The sequence below is a fragment of the Artemia franciscana genome, chromosome 8 (genome assembly GCF_032884065.1).
Source record: "Artemia franciscana chromosome 8, ASM3288406v1, whole genome shotgun sequence".
In the NCBI taxonomy this organism is placed as follows: Eukaryota; Metazoa; Arthropoda; class Branchiopoda; order Anostraca; family Artemiidae; genus Artemia; species Artemia franciscana.
Window position 1 is genome coordinate 7128744 of NC_088870.1, and position 18244 is coordinate 7146987.

At 33.0% G+C, this 18244-nt stretch overlaps 1 protein-coding gene across 9 annotated transcripts in view; it reads left to right on the plus strand.

Moving 5' to 3' along the window:
• The window catches only part of LOC136029916 (protein hu-li tai shao-like), a 133330-nt gene that overhangs the window by 85243 nt on the left and 29843 nt on the right, over positions 1-18244 (plus strand). For 6 of the 9 annotated variants that reach the window (XM_065708436.1, XM_065708439.1, XM_065708438.1 and 3 more), the window contains 4 exons: positions 5403-5606; positions 7206-7401; positions 13077-13262; positions 16721-16816. In XM_065708436.1, coding sequence (XP_065564508.1) covers positions 5403-5606; positions 7206-7401; positions 13077-13262; positions 16721-16816 — 682 coding nt within the window. The remainder of the gene's footprint in view (positions 1-5402; positions 5607-7205; positions 7402-13076; positions 13263-16720; positions 16817-18244) is intronic. The other 3 variants (XM_065708440.1, XM_065708442.1, XM_065708434.1) reach the window with 1 other exon arrangement.

Sequence of the window (18244 nt, forward strand, 5' to 3'; positions counted from 1 at the left end):
ATACTCGACATATACCGACTTGCACACCGAGACGTCAAACTGTTCCCTTAATTACTTGACATCTAGCGCTTAATCCTTTATTTTGATAATAGACATCTTCAAAAATTGTAAATTAATGTTTTTGTTCGAGTTAAGGAGCTTTATTTATAAAAGTAAAGAGGCACTTGAGAAAAAAAAGTACATGGAAGTCCAACACTTAGGCTTGCAGATGGCATTCCAGAGCATTTAATAATATACACAATATAAAATATTGCAACGACGTTAAGACGTAGCTCGGGTTCGCAAAACAAAACGAAAAACACAAAGCTACTTGGAAGTTGGCTAAAAAAGACTATGCTAATAATCTGATTTGCCTTCTAATACACTTGTTTTTTTGTAGAGCCTGCTACGTGCAGCCAAATTTTTAGCTACATGCAGCCAAATTTTTCTCGGCTTTTTAGGGACATATTTTTTTCGGCTTTGTGGAGTTATTAAAATTGCATGCGCCTAGCTTTCACAAAGACTTTCCCATTTCTATAAGTAGCAACTGGAGAATTCACAACCTATAAAGTGTTGACGGAAGTAATCAAATAAGGCTTAAATTAAGCCCTGCGCTTTGTAAATGATGCTTATATTAGTATGGAGAGGGACTAGCATTACTAGAATACTGAAGCCTTGTTTATTTCGTGCATATGTAAAATTGTGAACTGTTTTCAATAGGTGGTGTTTGATGAACCAGAAATTGAAGAAGGTGTTGGTTCGATAGCCCCCTCCCCTCAGAGAAAGTGTATCGGAGGGAGGTTTTGATTAGGTTGACAATCCTTACACTCTTGGTCAGTTCGGTTTTTTTTCCAGGATCCAGCATTTAAGATCGTGTGAAGAAGTAATATAAAATTGTTTTAATTTTAAAATTAAAAAAAAGGAAAAATAAACATTAAATTAGTGATAAATCTCGAGTCTTTCAAAGTAGCTTTCATTTTAATATTTTCTTGAAAGAAAGAAATTTTCAATTTTCTTGAAAGAAATTTTTTCTCTTAGGGAGAAAAAATTTTCATCGTGAGTAATTGCTGTGGTGAGTAGTATTACATGAGCCTCCTTTGGTTAAAAATTAATCACGTGGTGGACTAAAAATTTAAAAATTTAAATTAAAGCACACAATTAAAACACAAAAAGGAGACCGCAATAACTTTTATTGCGGTCTCCTTTTTGTGTTAAATCCATCAACTGCATTTAAGCTTTCTAAAAAAAACTTAAAGTTAGATCAAATCTAGTAATTTCTCGAGACAGAGAGATTACTTCCGAATATGGAAAAATTCGGTAATTTCTAAATTGTTGTAAAAAGTGCGCTTTAATTTAAGTGTTTTTCACCATTGATGTTTTATTATAAACCAATCACACGACCTCTCATTTCTGGAGAGAAGAAATAACATTACCTTAAATGCAAAAGGATCTTTTTGTTGCAGCATGTTTTTCACTTGATCTTGAGTTTGGCAGTCTTATGGCCGTATTATGTAGTATTATGGCCAAAAGGTGCTTTTGAAAGAGATAAACTTTATGGCCTTTTAAAGAGAGACACTATAAAGTTAGCAGTTTGATAGTTTTAAACGATAACGTTTAGTTTTAACGCAAGCGGCTTACCTAGTATTATCACCTGACAGCCCTTTAGCTCTAGTCAGACCAAAAATGGTGTTTTGCGTCACCAGGTAGTTGAAAAATGGTACTTTCTTGTGGCACCTAGTCTTTTGCTTCTGTATAAAGGCACTATAGCGTCCTTTTTGAGTCTGCTTGTTCATCTGGATTATGCCTAGAGAAGGACCTGTAGAGAAGAAACGTTGTAATAAAATAATTCACACTTCTTAATATGCAGAACAATTTCAGCTAACACATTTTGCATGCATCCCCGTTATACCCCCCCCCCCCTAATGTGCAAATATACCCGAAATTATATATTTTCCATCTCTTCTGCTAATGTGTCTCTCTTATTTCAACCCGTGTATCTGTAAATTGAACCAACTCTGAAGAAACAAGAACTGGAAAAACAAGTGACGGGTAGCAGAATGCATGAGAAATATATAATACGGGCTATATATTTGCACATTGGGTCGGGGGGGGGGGGGTGTAAAGCATAGCAAGGCTGCATGCAAAATGTGTTAGCTACAATTATTCCGCATATTATGAAGCATGAATTGTTTTCTTGACATGTTTTCCTTCTCTACAGGTCCTTCTCTAGACTTATACCGTTCACCTTTAACAGGGTCCCCCCAAATAATTGATGTGCTTGTTTCAACGACGCTCATAGATTATATCTGCTTAGCTTCAAAGGAAATGGCAACTATGCTAAGTGCGTTGCGCCCTTTCATGACCACGTGTTCTAGACTCCGTGTGAAGTTATTTTCTTTCCTTCCTTGAAAAGCTTTATCATTACATTCAGTTTATCTAAATTAAGTTTCAAAAATAAAATAGAAATAGAAATCAGTAAAGTATAGCCTCAATTTAAAAATCAAGCCATTCCGAGTATGTTTATATTGAACTCATAGATAAAGTTAATGCATGATATTCTCTGTTTTTGTCTAAATTTAAAACAATTTTTTTTATTTGCAGACCTGGGGCTCTATTTGTCAACATTTCAGGGAAAAAACGTTTATCAGACTTTTCTTCGATGTTTTTTTTTTTTTTTTTTTTTTTTTTTTTTTTTTTTTTTTTTTTTTTTTTTTTTTTTTTTTTTTTTACAAACCAGAGTGTGGATAAAAAAACGCTGTTGGACTTGTAAAAAAATAAGGGAGAAAAGGTCAGAATTGTATTAAACGCCATCTTAGCCAAATATAAGACCCGAAAATTTAATTGTAGAGTACTTGTATTTTAATTGTATTTGTACGATTACTTGTAATTGTGTCGTAATATTAATTACTTTAAAATTTTAAATAAAAAATCTTAGTCTTTCCAGTTTATCAGTTGCGAAGAAATATGCTTGATTTATAAATTATTGATTTAAAATTCTCTTCGAGGTTAAAGTCTAGGTCAAAACTCTGTGAAAAAGTTTCATAGCAACTGTCATGGGTAGCAGCTTAGGATACTTACCAGAGAATATATGGGTTTGACTCCAGCCAATGGCGATTTGTTCAAGCATAGTTTCTTCAACTTGTTATATGCCTGATTGTTCTGGAAGGTGAAGGATAATTGTGAAAAAAAAATTGCTAAGAAAAAGTGAAGTGAAATTCCTTTAAATTACCGTAGCTTCAGCCGGATTAGGATGACCTGTTAGTGAAAAATGAAAAATGTGGGTAACTAGATTAGATTCATCCCTTTATACCTTAATATGGTAATTTCAATTGTTCTGTTTTTATTTTGGTGCGACACCATTTTGTGGGGTTTCAGACTGCTTTTGCTATTCCCATAAATCTATTTTCGTAATAAACTTTTACCATTAAGATTAATCGAAATAATAGTTACTATTGTTGAATCTGCTTCAACTGACAATTCTGTCCTAACTTGACGTTTTTTTCCTTTCAAAACGCGTTTTAAGTTCTCGATACTATTGGCTACCGCTCTTTAGTAGGTTGCCCCTACGGGGGCATCCAGGAAAGAATTCATCTACAGTCTTTCATGGGGTTTTGAATTACTGTTCAGCCGATTTCAAGAGGGTTCACTTCTTTTCAAATAATGACAATTTGAAATGAAGTCTAACCTATCTGTTGAATTAGAAATTAAAATTCTTTTTAAATTTATTTCAATGATGTAAATTTATGTTAGTATAAGTTTAATGTAAATTTATTTGTTTGCCGTTAGACGTTTTGATTCAAGACGTCTAATGGTAGCAACAAATTTTTGGCGGTAACAATCCCTCTAATTTTGTCTAATTTTGGCGGCAACAATCCCTCTTGCAAGATGGCCCCGAAAAAAATTAAGTACTGCAATTGACTTTAAGCAGGTAGTTCTGCTGTAGAAAAAATTCTGCTTTCTTTACAATCCCTTTAATTTTGAAGTACCCGAAAAGATAAGTACGGAGCAGTTTAGGGTAAAGTAAAAAAAGAAACAAAATTGTCGAAAGCCGGATGACACGGTAATTTTTCTTTTTGAAACTAGTGCCAATTTCCATTCTTAGAAGTTTTCTATATTCTTTGAAAGGAACCTAAGTATATTCATCTGTTTTCTGAAGATTATTCTCTGCCTAGTTGGTTGAATACAAACATTCTTTTGAGCGCAATTTCCTTTTTTTTATCTTAAAGTAGTTTTTTCATTTTCTAGTTTTTCTTTAATAGTCAGATTATGGGACCTTGTCTTGCATAAACATTTATTCTGAATAAAATATAGAAACTAGAATCATTCCCGTAATGTTCGTACAAGACGTACATTGCAACCGTAACCGTGTTCAATGTACATTTTGTATTCATTTGCTATTTTTTTTTATGTGCATATCATGCACATACGTGGTTTTTTTAGGGGGGGGGGGGTGGATATGAAAAAATAAAAAATTTTTTTGATGATTTGAATAAAAATTTCACATAAATTCTGGAAGATCTAAGGTTGGGGATGGGGGCCCCAAGACCATCCCCGTCCCGAGGATGTTCCTACTGCATGTCTTGGTGGCTGTCACGGTTCTGCTGACTTATTTTTGAAAGTAAAACTTGAAAAGATTCAAACGTCCTAATCAAACCACAGGTTAGGTTAAACTAAGAAAATCGTTGTATTGTCCCACTGCATGTGCCTATAATGAACCGAAGGTCAACTAACGATAATGGTCTACCAAAAATCATGCTTTTTCACTATCCAGATAGGGTCAAACGAGAAACACGATCCATCTGAATGAGTTTTAATTTTATTGTAGGAAATTATTTAAAGGAAGTGAAAATTTTACATGGGGGGAGGCAAAGAGTCAGAAGGAAAATGAGGTTGCGTGGTTATGTTGTCCTCAGGCGGTTTTGTGCAGTAATAAGATGTTATCATTAGCAGTAGTAATTCATATAACTGTTTTCGGAAAGCTTGATTGCCGGTAGTGATTTAAGACTCAATAGACGCATGTACTTGGAGTGGCGCTAAATGGAGTGGTACTTGAAGTGGCGTAAAAATAACCTGCGTTTAATGGGTTGCCACCTTCGAATAGTTAATGATAGCAGTCATAACTACACATAGAGGGGGGTAGATCCGCCTTCTAAGCAAACGTTGACCTGAAGTACCGCCTCTTGGAGCAATCTGAAAATATGGGTGTCAAATGCAATCATTTCATATTTTAACCCCCTCCCTTCAAGTAAGACCCGTGTGCAGCTATGCCTACTAGTAGTAACTAGTAGCCATACTATAAATGAATAGGCATACTGTAATTACTATAAATGAAATAGCACCTGTAAAAATCAGGATTCGCCAAGTATCATAATATAGATACGGGAAACCATAAATAGAATGAAAATTTTCGTTTTTTTTTATAGTGGGTAGCCGATTCATCTCCAACGCACAGTACCCCGGTCAAGGTAGACCCAGCTTTACAATTTGTTCCTGTTGGGACCAATCCGAAAGAGTTCAAGCTTAAGCAGAAGGCTATCAAGGAGAACAGAAGAGCTGGCGGTATTTCTGCCGGGCCACAATCACATATTCTAGAAGGTGTCTCATGGGAGGAAATGAAAAAGATGCAGGTACATTTTTTTTATATCGTCAATTTACATAATGTCCTCCTAACACTAAATAATGGGTCTTAAGAACCTTTTCTTTTTAATATACATTCCAGCTTTGATGACAGTTCTTGTTTAGATAAGTCTATATTATTTCGTGAGACTATCATCTTAACATACATAGAGATAGGGGTTGGATAGGGTCCCTTCTGTCCAGGTCTGAGCGAGACTCACTGAAAATGTACTTTGATCAGACATGATCATGCTCCCCTCTCCCAAGATCAGACATGATCATGCTCCCCTCTCCCAAGATCAGACATGAGAAATTATTTTAAAACATAATATTCTAGAATACCTTTCGGATTTCACAGTAAAACAAGTCGGTCAAAATGTTGAATGGTATTAAAACATGATTGACGTATACCTCTTCTTTTGCAGTACGTGGCATAAGTTTTCCTTCGTAATTGTTATTATTGATGTCTAGATAATAACTCTAAGTACCAAGGAAATAAAACTAAAAATCTTTTAGCCCCCCTGGTCCATCATAAATCAATTCTTATCTGAAAACCCTGATTTTTCCTTGATTGTTTCGAAATCATGAAGTTTTTCGTGCAGTACTATGTCGGTGTTGCCAAGTTGAACAGTGAAAATTAATAAGTGACACTAATTTGTTACATTTTTCTTCCATAAAAATTCAAACATTAACAATCTGTCGATTCCCAGAGACAACCCCACCTTCAAAGGAAAGCTACACATTTTTAAGCTATTTGGTGACATATGTGTGAAGCTCCCCCTCCCCCAATGTCTATTTTCTTTAAATTTGGTGCCTGTAATTACCAAAAACTCCTTAACGGCATATGGGGACATTCTTCATAAAAAACTGGATTCCTTATTCTTACTATTTTTTGAAATATACATGGTTGTGTGAGTCTCCACTTAACCAATTCAAACACTTAGTTTCATTACCGTTGGTATTTTAAATGCTTCTAGTTCATGTTAAGGTAGGTAGAACGGGTATGAGCAAGTGAAAACTGGCGCCTGTGTGGAAAAAACCATCGTTGTCATCCAGTGTTTGGCGATTTTTGGCAAAAGATAGTGTGAGAAAAATAAATTAGCCAATGACCTAACTTGAGAAATATTAGCTTTCATGTTTATTCCTGATATGAATTTTATACCGAGCCCAAATAAATTGCTTCCAAGTTAGTTTGTATAATTTAACATCTGTCAATTTTGACACTACGGGCTCCAAAGAAATCAAGATATATATTGGTAGAATTTTTTATTTTATCTAGAATTTGATTACTGGAATTTTTTTAACTCTATAAACTTTTTTTTCAGTATCCGAGATAACATACTTGATACTGTACTAATTTCGCCACTTACGCTAATTACACAGGTTTTGCCTGATTAATATCCTATTAAAAGTGCCAAGCGCTAGATGACGTTGGTGATTTTTGTTTTTATACTAGTGCCACTTCCTATTCTTATAAGTTACCTTCTTGGATGGTAGGTAAATCTTCGTCAATACAAATGGTTGTAGCATAAATACAACTCTTGTCAACAAAGAGCAGAGCTTGCTTAAGGCATGTTATGTTTTCATGTTTAATTTTTTCTTAAATTTAGGAAGCCCAAACAAATGGTGATCAAGTTGTAATCGTAGGGGCTGCTTCCAAAGGCATTATTCAAAGAGATTTCCAGCATCACGCATTAGTATACAAAACACCCTATGCTAAGAACCCATTTGATAATATCAGCAATGAAGAAATTGATAGCTACAAGAAAGAAATTGAAAAGAATATGAGAGGTGATCTCACTATAGGTAAACTTACTTTTCTTCTTTTCTTGTCTTCGTTTACTTTTTCTTCTTTTTCTTATCTCCGTTTACTTTTTCTTCTTTTCTTCTTTTTTATTTTTTGTTGTCTTCTTTTCTCACTGATTCGCACTTTATTTAACCTCTTTACTTGAGAACCACGCGGGTAACGAAAAATGATAACAAAACACGATTTAAATGAACTTGAAATGTGAGACGTCTCTCTTTACGTGAAGAACAAAAATTTGTTTACGTGTCCCGTTCCATGGTTTTTCATTGTGCTTCAGGAAAGCTCCCCATTTTCATCCTAATAAAATTTTCCCTGGAAGATTTATAAGAGTTTTTTACCCATACATAATAGATATGATAAAAAGACGAATCTCACTCCTTGTTTCCAAGCAATGTGTAAAATTGCATTTTTCTTTAATGTAGTTTTTTTTTGCTAAAAGCCTATCTTTTTGATTCTCGCTGTCATAAGTTAAATAACGACAATCAGGGAACATTTTATTTCCTGGTTATTATATATATATATATATATATATATATATATATATATATATATATATATATATATCTATTTATATTTCACTTTGTTAGTTTATTAGTTAGTTTGTTTTTGAACATCTTAACTATTATCTCAGTAAAGAAAAATAAAGTAAATATTTGACAATTATAATGTGTAAATTTCTCTAGCAGATGTTTTAAAACGATATACTAAGCCAAAATCAAAATTGCATAAAAAAACAAGACACTCGAGTTTTTCCCACCCATGGGTTGTGTTCATTTTATTTTCAGTTGCATTACTTTTATTCTATTTTATATAACTTGCAGAGATCGACATCTGCACACAACCCTAGTTAAATCTCCGAACTCTGTTTAAACCGGTAACAAAGTAAAAACTTTCTCTAAGAAAAAAAGAGAGAAAACGAAAGAAAAGAGAGAGAAAACACTATCCGGAAATAAAGGATTATGAATGGATTAATGACTATAGTTGGATAGTTGTCGATGGGTGGGATAAGAAGGAGAAGTCAAAAAGATTAGCGCATACGTATACATTGGTAAAATAACAGGTTTATTAGTAGATAACGGGTATATTGGTAAGATTACGGGTATATTAGTAGATAACGGGTATATTGGTAAGATTACGGGTATATTAGTAGATAACGGGTATATTGGTAAGATAACGGGTATATATATTAAACCAAAAGTCTGTATATTGGTGAAGGATGATGAATGGATTAATAACTGTATAGTTGGATAGTAGTGGATGGGTAGGATAAGAAGGATAAAAGAAAAGGATAAAAAAGGAGAAGTGAAAAAGATAAGCGTATACGTATATATTGGCGGAGAAGAGCGGGGATTATGCTAAACATTGTTTTTTACTCAGAATGCTGTGTACATTGAACACATAGATAACTTCGAAGACCACACTGCCTTTCCATGACGAAAGTAAAACAGTTCAAAATAGGGATGATACCTTTTTATTGACAGTGAATAGATATAAAATTATTTAACTGGATACTTCGAACACATATACAGTGTTCATCATCAGCAGTAAAACTAAAAGACATGAAATGACATAAAAGACATGATATGAATTTCATGTCTTTTAGTTTTACTGCTGATGATGAACACTGTATATGTGTTCGAAATATCCAGTTAAATAATTTTATATCTATTCACTGTCAATAAAAAGGTATCATCCCTATTTTGAACTGTTTTACTTTCGACATTGAACACACTGATCCATAGTGAGTACATTGCCAAAGCAGAAAGTAATATAGGCTGGGGGTCTCGGTGACTGAAAGCAATGAAAAGTCATTCTTCTCTTTTTTCAATGAAATATTGAATATTCAATATTAGAATATTGAAGAAAAGATATATTTTCTTTTATATAGATAACTTCGAAGACCACACTGCCTTTCCATGACGAAAGTAAAACAGTTCAAAATATGAATGAAACCTTTTTATTGACAGTGAATAAATATAAAATTATTTAACTTGGATATTTCGAACACATATACAGTGTATATGTGTATATTGTAGATTGTATATGTGTTCGAAATATCCAGTTAAATAATTTTATATCTATTCACTGTCAATAAAAAGGTTTCATCCCTATTTTGAACTGTTTTACTTTCGATATTTTCTTTTTTCGAAAGAAAAGATAACGGATAGAACTGTTGTCAGCCATATAGTTGTACCCTAATTCAACCCTTTGACTTGGAAACCATATGTTTGACCGAGAACAATTTATAAAGCACGATGAAAAATAGTTTGAGAAGTGACTTAACAATAAGTAATCTTTTTTATCTATTTCCCGTTTTTCCCTTTCTCATCCTTTCCTCAATAACTCGCACTTCATTAAACCTTTTTGTTTGAAAACCGCTTGAATAACTGAAAATGATTAAAAAAATAAGATCTAAAAGATTTTGAGAGGTAGTCAAGACTGCCTTTCTTTTCATTTTTCATTTTCTCATCTTTCCTCATCACATCTAATAATATTTTTTTATCTGATTAATTACACCTCTTTTCCTGGAAAAGATAAAAAAAGAAGATTAAAATAGAAATATAAAACACGATTGAAAAGAACCTGAGAGGCGAATCCAGATAAATAAGCCTAAATTTATTTTTCTTTCTTTTCTTCTTTTATTTCTACTTTCATCTTTTCAGCTTTTTTTCTAACTAATTCACTCTTTATTAGACCTCTTTACCAGTGAACGAAAAGAGCAACTGAGAATAATATATAAAACTTTGTTTTAAAGACCTTAAGGGGGATCTTCCCATAGGTAAACATATTTTTATTTTGTTTCTCTTATTTTCTCATCTTTCTTCATGCTTTTCGTTCAATAAGCTGATTGCATTTGACTTTCTATTTTTTTTTAGCTATAGACTACTATTACTTAATGTACGTATTGTAACCTATAGCAATTAATTATTTTGCTTATTGTGCTTCAGACCTCAGTAATCTACAATTCGTTCTTTTCCAGGTAGAAGATTCTTGGTATATTTATCTATTGGGCTAAATTAATAATCTTTTTTTTAAACTTTTCATAAAATGCTCTATAAGCTACAAAAATTTTAATGTTATTGATTTTTTCATTTTCAACTCTAACTCTCCTCGACTTAGATTATGCTGATGATTTAAGCATCCTAGACGAAAGTGTTGACATGCTAAATAAACTTTTAGAGGTTTTACGAGTATGAGTTAGAGGTTGTGTATTAAATCAGGAGCTAAGGAGGGTTGTGTTCTATCCCTCTTTATATGGATCCTCTTGATGGACTTTGTCTTAAGGAGCACAGGAAAGGCAATGTGAGACCACGGAATCAACTGGAGAGCTTTTGGACTTACATTATGCTGATGATCTTTTCAGGGTGCTAGAATAGACTTGAAAATTAATGGTAAAAAGACTAAGTCACTAAGGGTAAAAATAAGTGAAGCCGAAAAGGTGACGTTGGGTAATGAAAAGATTGATCAGGTGGGCAGCTTCACTTACCCTTGGCAGTATTATTAGTAAAGATGGTGGGAGCAGTGAAGATGTTAAAAGTAGAATAGCCAAGGCCCAAGGTGTGGAAGAATTGGAAGATAAGCCTTCGAACCAAGATCAGAATATTGAAAGCTACAGTAATGACAGTGGTCAAGTATAGTTCTGAAGCGTGGGTGCTTCGAAAAACGGAAGAAGAGTTGCTAGATGTTTTCTGTAGAAATTGACAACGGGTTTTTTCGGGTAGCCGGCTGACTGAACTCATTTCAAACAATAATTTCTACAAAAAATGTGGTTAAATCCCACTTTCTAAGGCTATAATGAGAGAAAGGATGAGATGGCTAGGACACGATTTGCGGATGATAAATAACAGGTTGGCATTGTCGGACAATCGTCTAGGATCAAACGAAAAGTCGGTCGTCTCCGAATGGGGTGGAAGGATGTTGTAAGGAAATATCTAAGGGTGGGAAATTCTTGGGAGGGTGTAAAGAGGGAAGTTTTGGATTGATCAGGACGGAGGAGGAGCGGGCATAACTGTGTTGGTCTAAGGTGGCTGAGAGCGGCAGTGAGTTGTTAGCAGTAGTAGTATCGAATATGACCTGATAAATTTATTTTGCTTGAATCTAATAATGATTTCGGCTTTAAGCCTAAATTTGTTTTTTGATTTTCAAATTTAGTATTTTATTGGACTGCTTTGTTTCAGGAGTTTCATTTTAGTGCGCATAAATTTACAGATAGTAAAACCCAAGGAACTCATTAGGCCAACTAGAACATCCAGCTCATTTCATTATATGTTTAACAACTAAATAATATCTCCGCTGATGGGTGAACAATATGTTTCAACCGCTATTTTATTTATGGCACTAATCAAAGATTTAACATTTAACAGTGAAAACTAACGCTAGTGGTGAAAAAATCAATAGAGCCATCTTGCGTTCCCCTTTTTAGCACTTTTCAAATAACTCATTTGTGTTTTTTTTTTTACCCAAAAACAGAGATAAGGCGCTTATGGCATCACCGATTTTGCCAACTACACTCATTACACTAATTTCGCCTTATTCCGATAAATGTTAGAAGACACCGATTGCAAGATGGTGCTGGCGCCAGTTTCCTCTCTAAAAGTTGCCCATGCTTTTTGGCAATGCTTAAACAACAAATCGATAAATAATTTTACAAGAATACTTTTACAAAAACGCCTAACGTTAGATGGCGTAGATTTTTTATTCTTATAAGTTACCCGTACCCTTTGGTGCTACTTAAACAACGAATGAAACAAATTGATAAATTTTACAAAAACACTTCAAATTTCTCTGAAAATTTCTTCAGTCATGCTAAAGCGCATCTACTAACTTCAGGAATATGGCGAAGCAGAAAACTACAGAAAACAAATTATAATTTTTTTAACTACAGAAAACATTTTTTTTATAGAATTTGATAGCTCAAACACTCGAAATACGTAGACGTTTGTTGCAAGACTGGATATCCTCAATGCTTTGAATTTGAATAAACGCTTCAATAATCCAGACGTCCAAAACGTCTGTAGTTGTCCTTTATTCACCGAATTTTTTATCATCACGAACTTAATTGTCAATAGTAAATATTCTCAACACAGTTCTCCCTTTTCTTAAATAGCCAAAATTACCAGTATTCTCAACCTTTTCCTTTTTATTTTAATTTTGTCATTACAAATTTTTTATAATTACGAATTTAATTGTCAATATTAAATATTCTCAACTCAACACAGTTCTCCCTTTTCTTAAATAGCCAAAATTATCAGTATTCTCAACTAGCAACAATCTTCCTTTGTCTGAAATTGCCAATAAATTACTAAAATTACCAATATTCTCAACCTTTTCCTTTTTATTTTAATTTTGTCATTACAAATTTTTTATCATTACGAATTTAATTGTCAATATTAAATATTCTCAACTCAACACAGTTCTCCCTTTTCTTAAATAGCCAAAATTACCAGTATTCTCAGCCTTTTCCTTTTTATTTTAATTTTGTCATTACAAATTTTTTATCATTACGAATTTAATTGTCAATATTAAATATTCTCAACTCAACACAGTTCTCCCTTTTCTTAAATAGCCAAAATTATCAGTATTCTCAACTAGCAACAATCTTCCTTTGTCTGAAATTGCCAATAAATTACTAAAATTACCAATATTCTCAACTTTTTCCTTTTTCTTCATGAAGAAGAGTATCCTGAATATCAGCAAGAACAAGAAGATAGTTTTGTGTCCACCAATTTGTCGAGCATCGCCACTCCCCATCAACTGACTGCTGAGTCCGTCACACTTCCAGATACACCGCACCCAGAAGATGTCACTCTTTCACCACCACAGTCCCCACCACCTGCTGCTAGTGATTTGGAGGATGAAGGTACCTTTGACTTTATTTTTAATCCTCTTAGGGTTTTTCGTTTTCTGGAAAATGAAATTCTACTATTTGAATATTAGTGAAATCAAAGATTTAATATACATGTTTCTAAAGAGATAACAGACTTTATGAAGAAATATAATTAAAAATAAAATGTTTGTCCCCTCCCCCCGCAGCTTCATCTTGTTTCATTGGGTTTCTCTTGACCCAAAAGCTTACAACTGTAAGTTTTAAACTTATTGAGAATAAGCAGCTTCTCGGCTGGTTTCTGGGTACTTAATGGGTTTGGGGGTGGGGTGTTTCAGGAGACAAGTGCTTTGAACGGCAAAGATCTACAAAAATTTTAGCAAAGATTTTAGCTTTTAAATATTTGATCAATGTAGATATAATAATTTCCCTCATTGCAATATATAAAAAAAAGTTTTATGTACATATAAAGAGTGACTGCAAATAAAAAGCGAGAAAAAATTACCAAAAATACCCCCTCCTCTTTTCTATAAATTTTATGACCTTATTTTTGCTCGAATTAGGTTTCGATTTGGTATTGCTTTTTTTTTCTTTTTTGAAAAACATCTTTATGGAAAACTTCATTTTTATACACAATAGAATTAAAACAGACATAGACAATTTTAAGACAATAGTTGAAAATGGTAGATTGTGTTGATTTTGTTCTTCGTAGTTTAACTTGAGCTTACTTAGAATAAAACTAAAACTGTAACTGTATTTAAAGTGGCTAGGTTTTTTTTACTGTTATTCTGTTTGCCAGGTCCCTCCTGACAAAAAAGAATAGAATAACCTATAATACATTTATTCACTACAATAGCTGGAGCTAACATGATCATGTCAGTATTAAGAAAAAAGGTTTCAAGGTCAAGGACTAAAATGAGTCATAAACAGAATTCATATATTAATAATATAATATAATTGTAATATAATATAATTTCCCTCACTGCATTATAAAAACAAAAAAAAGTTTTATATACATTTAAAGAGCGATTGCAAATAATAAGCGAGTCGAAATTACTAAAATCCTTCCTCCTTTTTTTTACATAAATTTTATGACTTTATTTTTGCTCGAATTAGGTTTTTATTGGGTATGGTTCCTTTTTTTTTCTTTTTTTCTTTTTTTTTTTTGGAAAAACGTCTTTTTGGAAAACTTCATTTTTATACAGAATAGAATTAATAGAGATATAGAGAAAGAGATAAATGGGTTTAAAAAAGAGATAAAGAATACATTGAACAATACATGTATAATAATATATATAATTCATATGTCAAGAGTCAGGTTTATGATTATTGTAGTGACCATTCAAAATACTTTATAAAAGGAACGTCATGGGCACAGTAAAGTGAATAACAACCCACGCAAAGATATATTCTATATCATAGGCACATGGGCAAAGGTACGTCATGGGCACAGTAAAGTGAATAACAACTAAAGCAAAGATATATTCTATATCATGGGCACATGGGCAAAGGTACGTCATGGGCACAGTAAAGTGAATAACGACCCACGCAAAGATATATTCTATATCATGGGCACATGGGCATATGGGCAAAGGTACGTCATGGGCACAGTAAAGTGAATAACAACCAACGCAATATGTTCTATAATACTTACAGGTAAGTCCTTGAAATAAACTATATTTAACATTAAATATTTCCCAAACCGATATTATTATAATGCGAGTAAAAAATAGACCCGACGCTCACCATTTAGCGGCCTTCCTAGCATGTTCAAACTTTCTCAATGTGTTTAAAAACTTCTCAATATGTTCGAATCCTATCAAAATATTCAAGCCTTCTTAATATGTTATTCCTTCTCACTAAGATAATTGTGAATGTTTGAACTTTCGTGCTAATCTGAATTCAATAAGTAATTTCAAAAGTTCAAACATCAATATTTCCAATTTACATCTTTCTTTACTATAAATGAGGAAAAAGATAAAGACATCAATACACATATCTTTCTATTTAATTGCTCCTAGAATTAAAAAAGGATTAATTTCCAGCGGGCTCTGGAAAGGGGAAAGGGGTGGTATAAATGGGGTTGAAATGGGAATTGATAATTTGTCTGATTCTTGTCAGATTTTTTTTGTTTATTTTTAGATGTGAAAACACTTTCTGCTGCTGCTGTTTCATGTTTTATACGAGGTTTTCTATGTTGTCATGTATGTTCAAGATGCATAAAGCTTCCGGGGGGAATTTCTGGGGATAAAGGGGGTGGTGAACTCTTTCCGGAAAGGGGGTGATAGAAGACCAAACAAATTTTGGAACTATTTGAAAAAAAAGAAAAAGAATTGAAATTCATTAGTAAGGAATGTTTACAGGAAATCAATATATTTACTTAATATTCGTAAATCAAACGTCTCTTAATAGCTGTCTTAAAGCAAAATATTAATTATCTGTTTCAGAAACATTTCATGTTGTAATTATGTTAAAAATCATAATTTATTGATATTTAGATTCTAAGTTAGACTATGTTTAATTGTTTGATTTTAATGTTTATTGAAGGCCTATGTTTCTAACATAATATGTCCCATTTGTTACAAGCCAGAATGGTGGTTCGTGCCTGCAAAAATTGTTTTTAATTCTATTTTCTCGTTTTCTTTTGCAATATTTTTCTTTTCTTTTCATTTATGTAGTGCTGTGTCTATATGTTCAGAATATTCGAGCTGTATTTTATGCTTTGTCTTTACCCTGTGTCTTGAAAGAATTAAGACAAAAAATAACACTTGTTTGTTTTACGGTTTTTTTTTTGGCATTACGCATGCGAATTTCTTGATAAGTCTCTTTAGTGGATAACTAAAAAGTGGATTAAGTGGATAAAGTGGAAAAGTGGATAAAGTGGATTCTTTTTTCAATATTTTTTATTGTAAATGGTCTGCCTATTTTTGTCAGATTTAAGCTCTACAAGTTGTAACCAGGTTTTAATTCATTAACTAACAAGGCATGGCCAATTTAAATACAAAACAGGTCGTGAAACATGCGTCAGGGACGACTCAATTGAGACAAACTGTCGCATTTCCTTTCAAAATGATTTCTTTTGCAAGAAGGTTTATTCAATGTATGGAACAATTTCTAGTATTTACCCCCTCCATATCTCCGAAAGACAATTGGGCATCCTGAAATCTCCACAAAATCGACGGTATCAGAATTTGCCTTGGTTTTCCTGGGAATCTGGAGAGCCCAACTTTCTTCTGGAGAAATTTCGAAAAGGGAAGCAGTGTTGTGTAGCCCCACTCATATATAGACTAATTTTTGTCTTGAAGGTTTTACTGTGTTCTTTTGATGCGGCACTAAAAACATTATGTAAGGAAAAAATTCCACTTTTGGTAGTTTTCTTTTTGTTTGTTTTCTTTTTTGCCTGTCATTAGCACTTTGCACGCAAATTTTTTTCATGCTTCTCGCTATAGCCTTGTTTTTATAGTGTTAACAAATATTTTGTTCATTTCGGTCAGGTTTAAGCAGTACAAGTAGTCACCAGGTTTTAACTGTAGAAGCAAATACGCTGCCAAGGCCATCTAGAGCTGAAAAACAATTGCTCCCCGACCATGGTTAGTATTCTCAGGGGTTGTGCTCCAGTGTCTTGCCTTTTGTGCACGTCATTTGCTCATGTTTTGTAGATGTTGTAACCTTTTTGAGTGAAAAAAAATCACATTTTTTGCTCCCTTGCACCCATCTGAGGTTCGTTCATACCCTAAAACTGCGATGTTCGAAGTTTTTTTTTTTCAATACTATGAAGATTTTAGCGCAGCACCACATTTTTGTCAGCGTTTCCGAAGATGAACCGTGAAAATAAATTAAACAAAACTAATTAATTAAATTAGTAGCACTTTCCGTCCGTGAACATTCAAACGAATGTTCACGGACGAGAACGTTCACAATTTGTGATTTTTTCCGTCCGTGAACATTAACAATTTGTTGCTTCCCAGAAACAACTACATATTTAAAAGGAAGTTACAAATTCTTAAGCTGTTTATAGCCATGTGCATTAATTTTTTTTTTTGCTGTTCTTTTTTACTCACATTTTGAAGCTCGCTATTACCAGAAACTACAAATTTTTCTTCAAGTTTTTCTTCTTTTCTTCAAACTTTCTTTTCAGGTCTTTTTCTTCAAAAAATTAATTCCTAATTTCTCCTTCTCTTTTAAGATTTAAATGGCTTTTCAAGTTTCTGCTTAACCGTTTCAAACTGTTCGATTTCATTTTTTACTCCACTTTGATACTGAAATCATTTTTTTTTTTGACCAGATAATTTGTTTGTCTAAAAAACACAATCGATATTAAGTCTGTTAATTGAGGAAACATTGAGTCTAAGCAGGTAAAAATTAAACAGCATAAGCAGTACATAAAAAAGTATTAAGCAGTACATGGTGTATTATGTACATATATCATGGATATATACATATTATTAGTAGTATATAAAAAACATTGATGCGCACAGTCGTTTCAATAGAAGGGATTATCAGAGCCATATAAAGCATGACACTTTAGGGATCATGACACTTTAGGGATCATTACACTGTAGGGAACATTTTAAAATATCATGGACAGTGATAATAACCTCTGATTATTTGGATTAGTTTGGAGAAAACTCTCTAAAAAATATTTCCCAAGAAACAAGGAAAGGTCTGGAATTTGATTTTTAACAAAAAAGAAGCTCCATATGCAGTTGTGCAGTTTTTGGTTGTAGAAGGCATAATAATAATAATAATAATAATAATAATAATAAAAAAAAAAAAAAACATGTGAAGAAAAATCAGCAAAAACTGAGCTGAAAAATTAACACCAAGCAGCTTAAGGTGTAGATATCCTTTGAAAGTTGGTTTGCTTATCTCTTTACACGGTTCTACGTGGCAATAATGACCAGGATGTGAATTGGCTTGAAAACTTCATATGTGTAAGCTACAAAAAGAGAGATCTTAAAAAAATTGGGATTTTCAATTAGGAATAGAACTAAGATGGGTCAAGTGGGCAACTACTA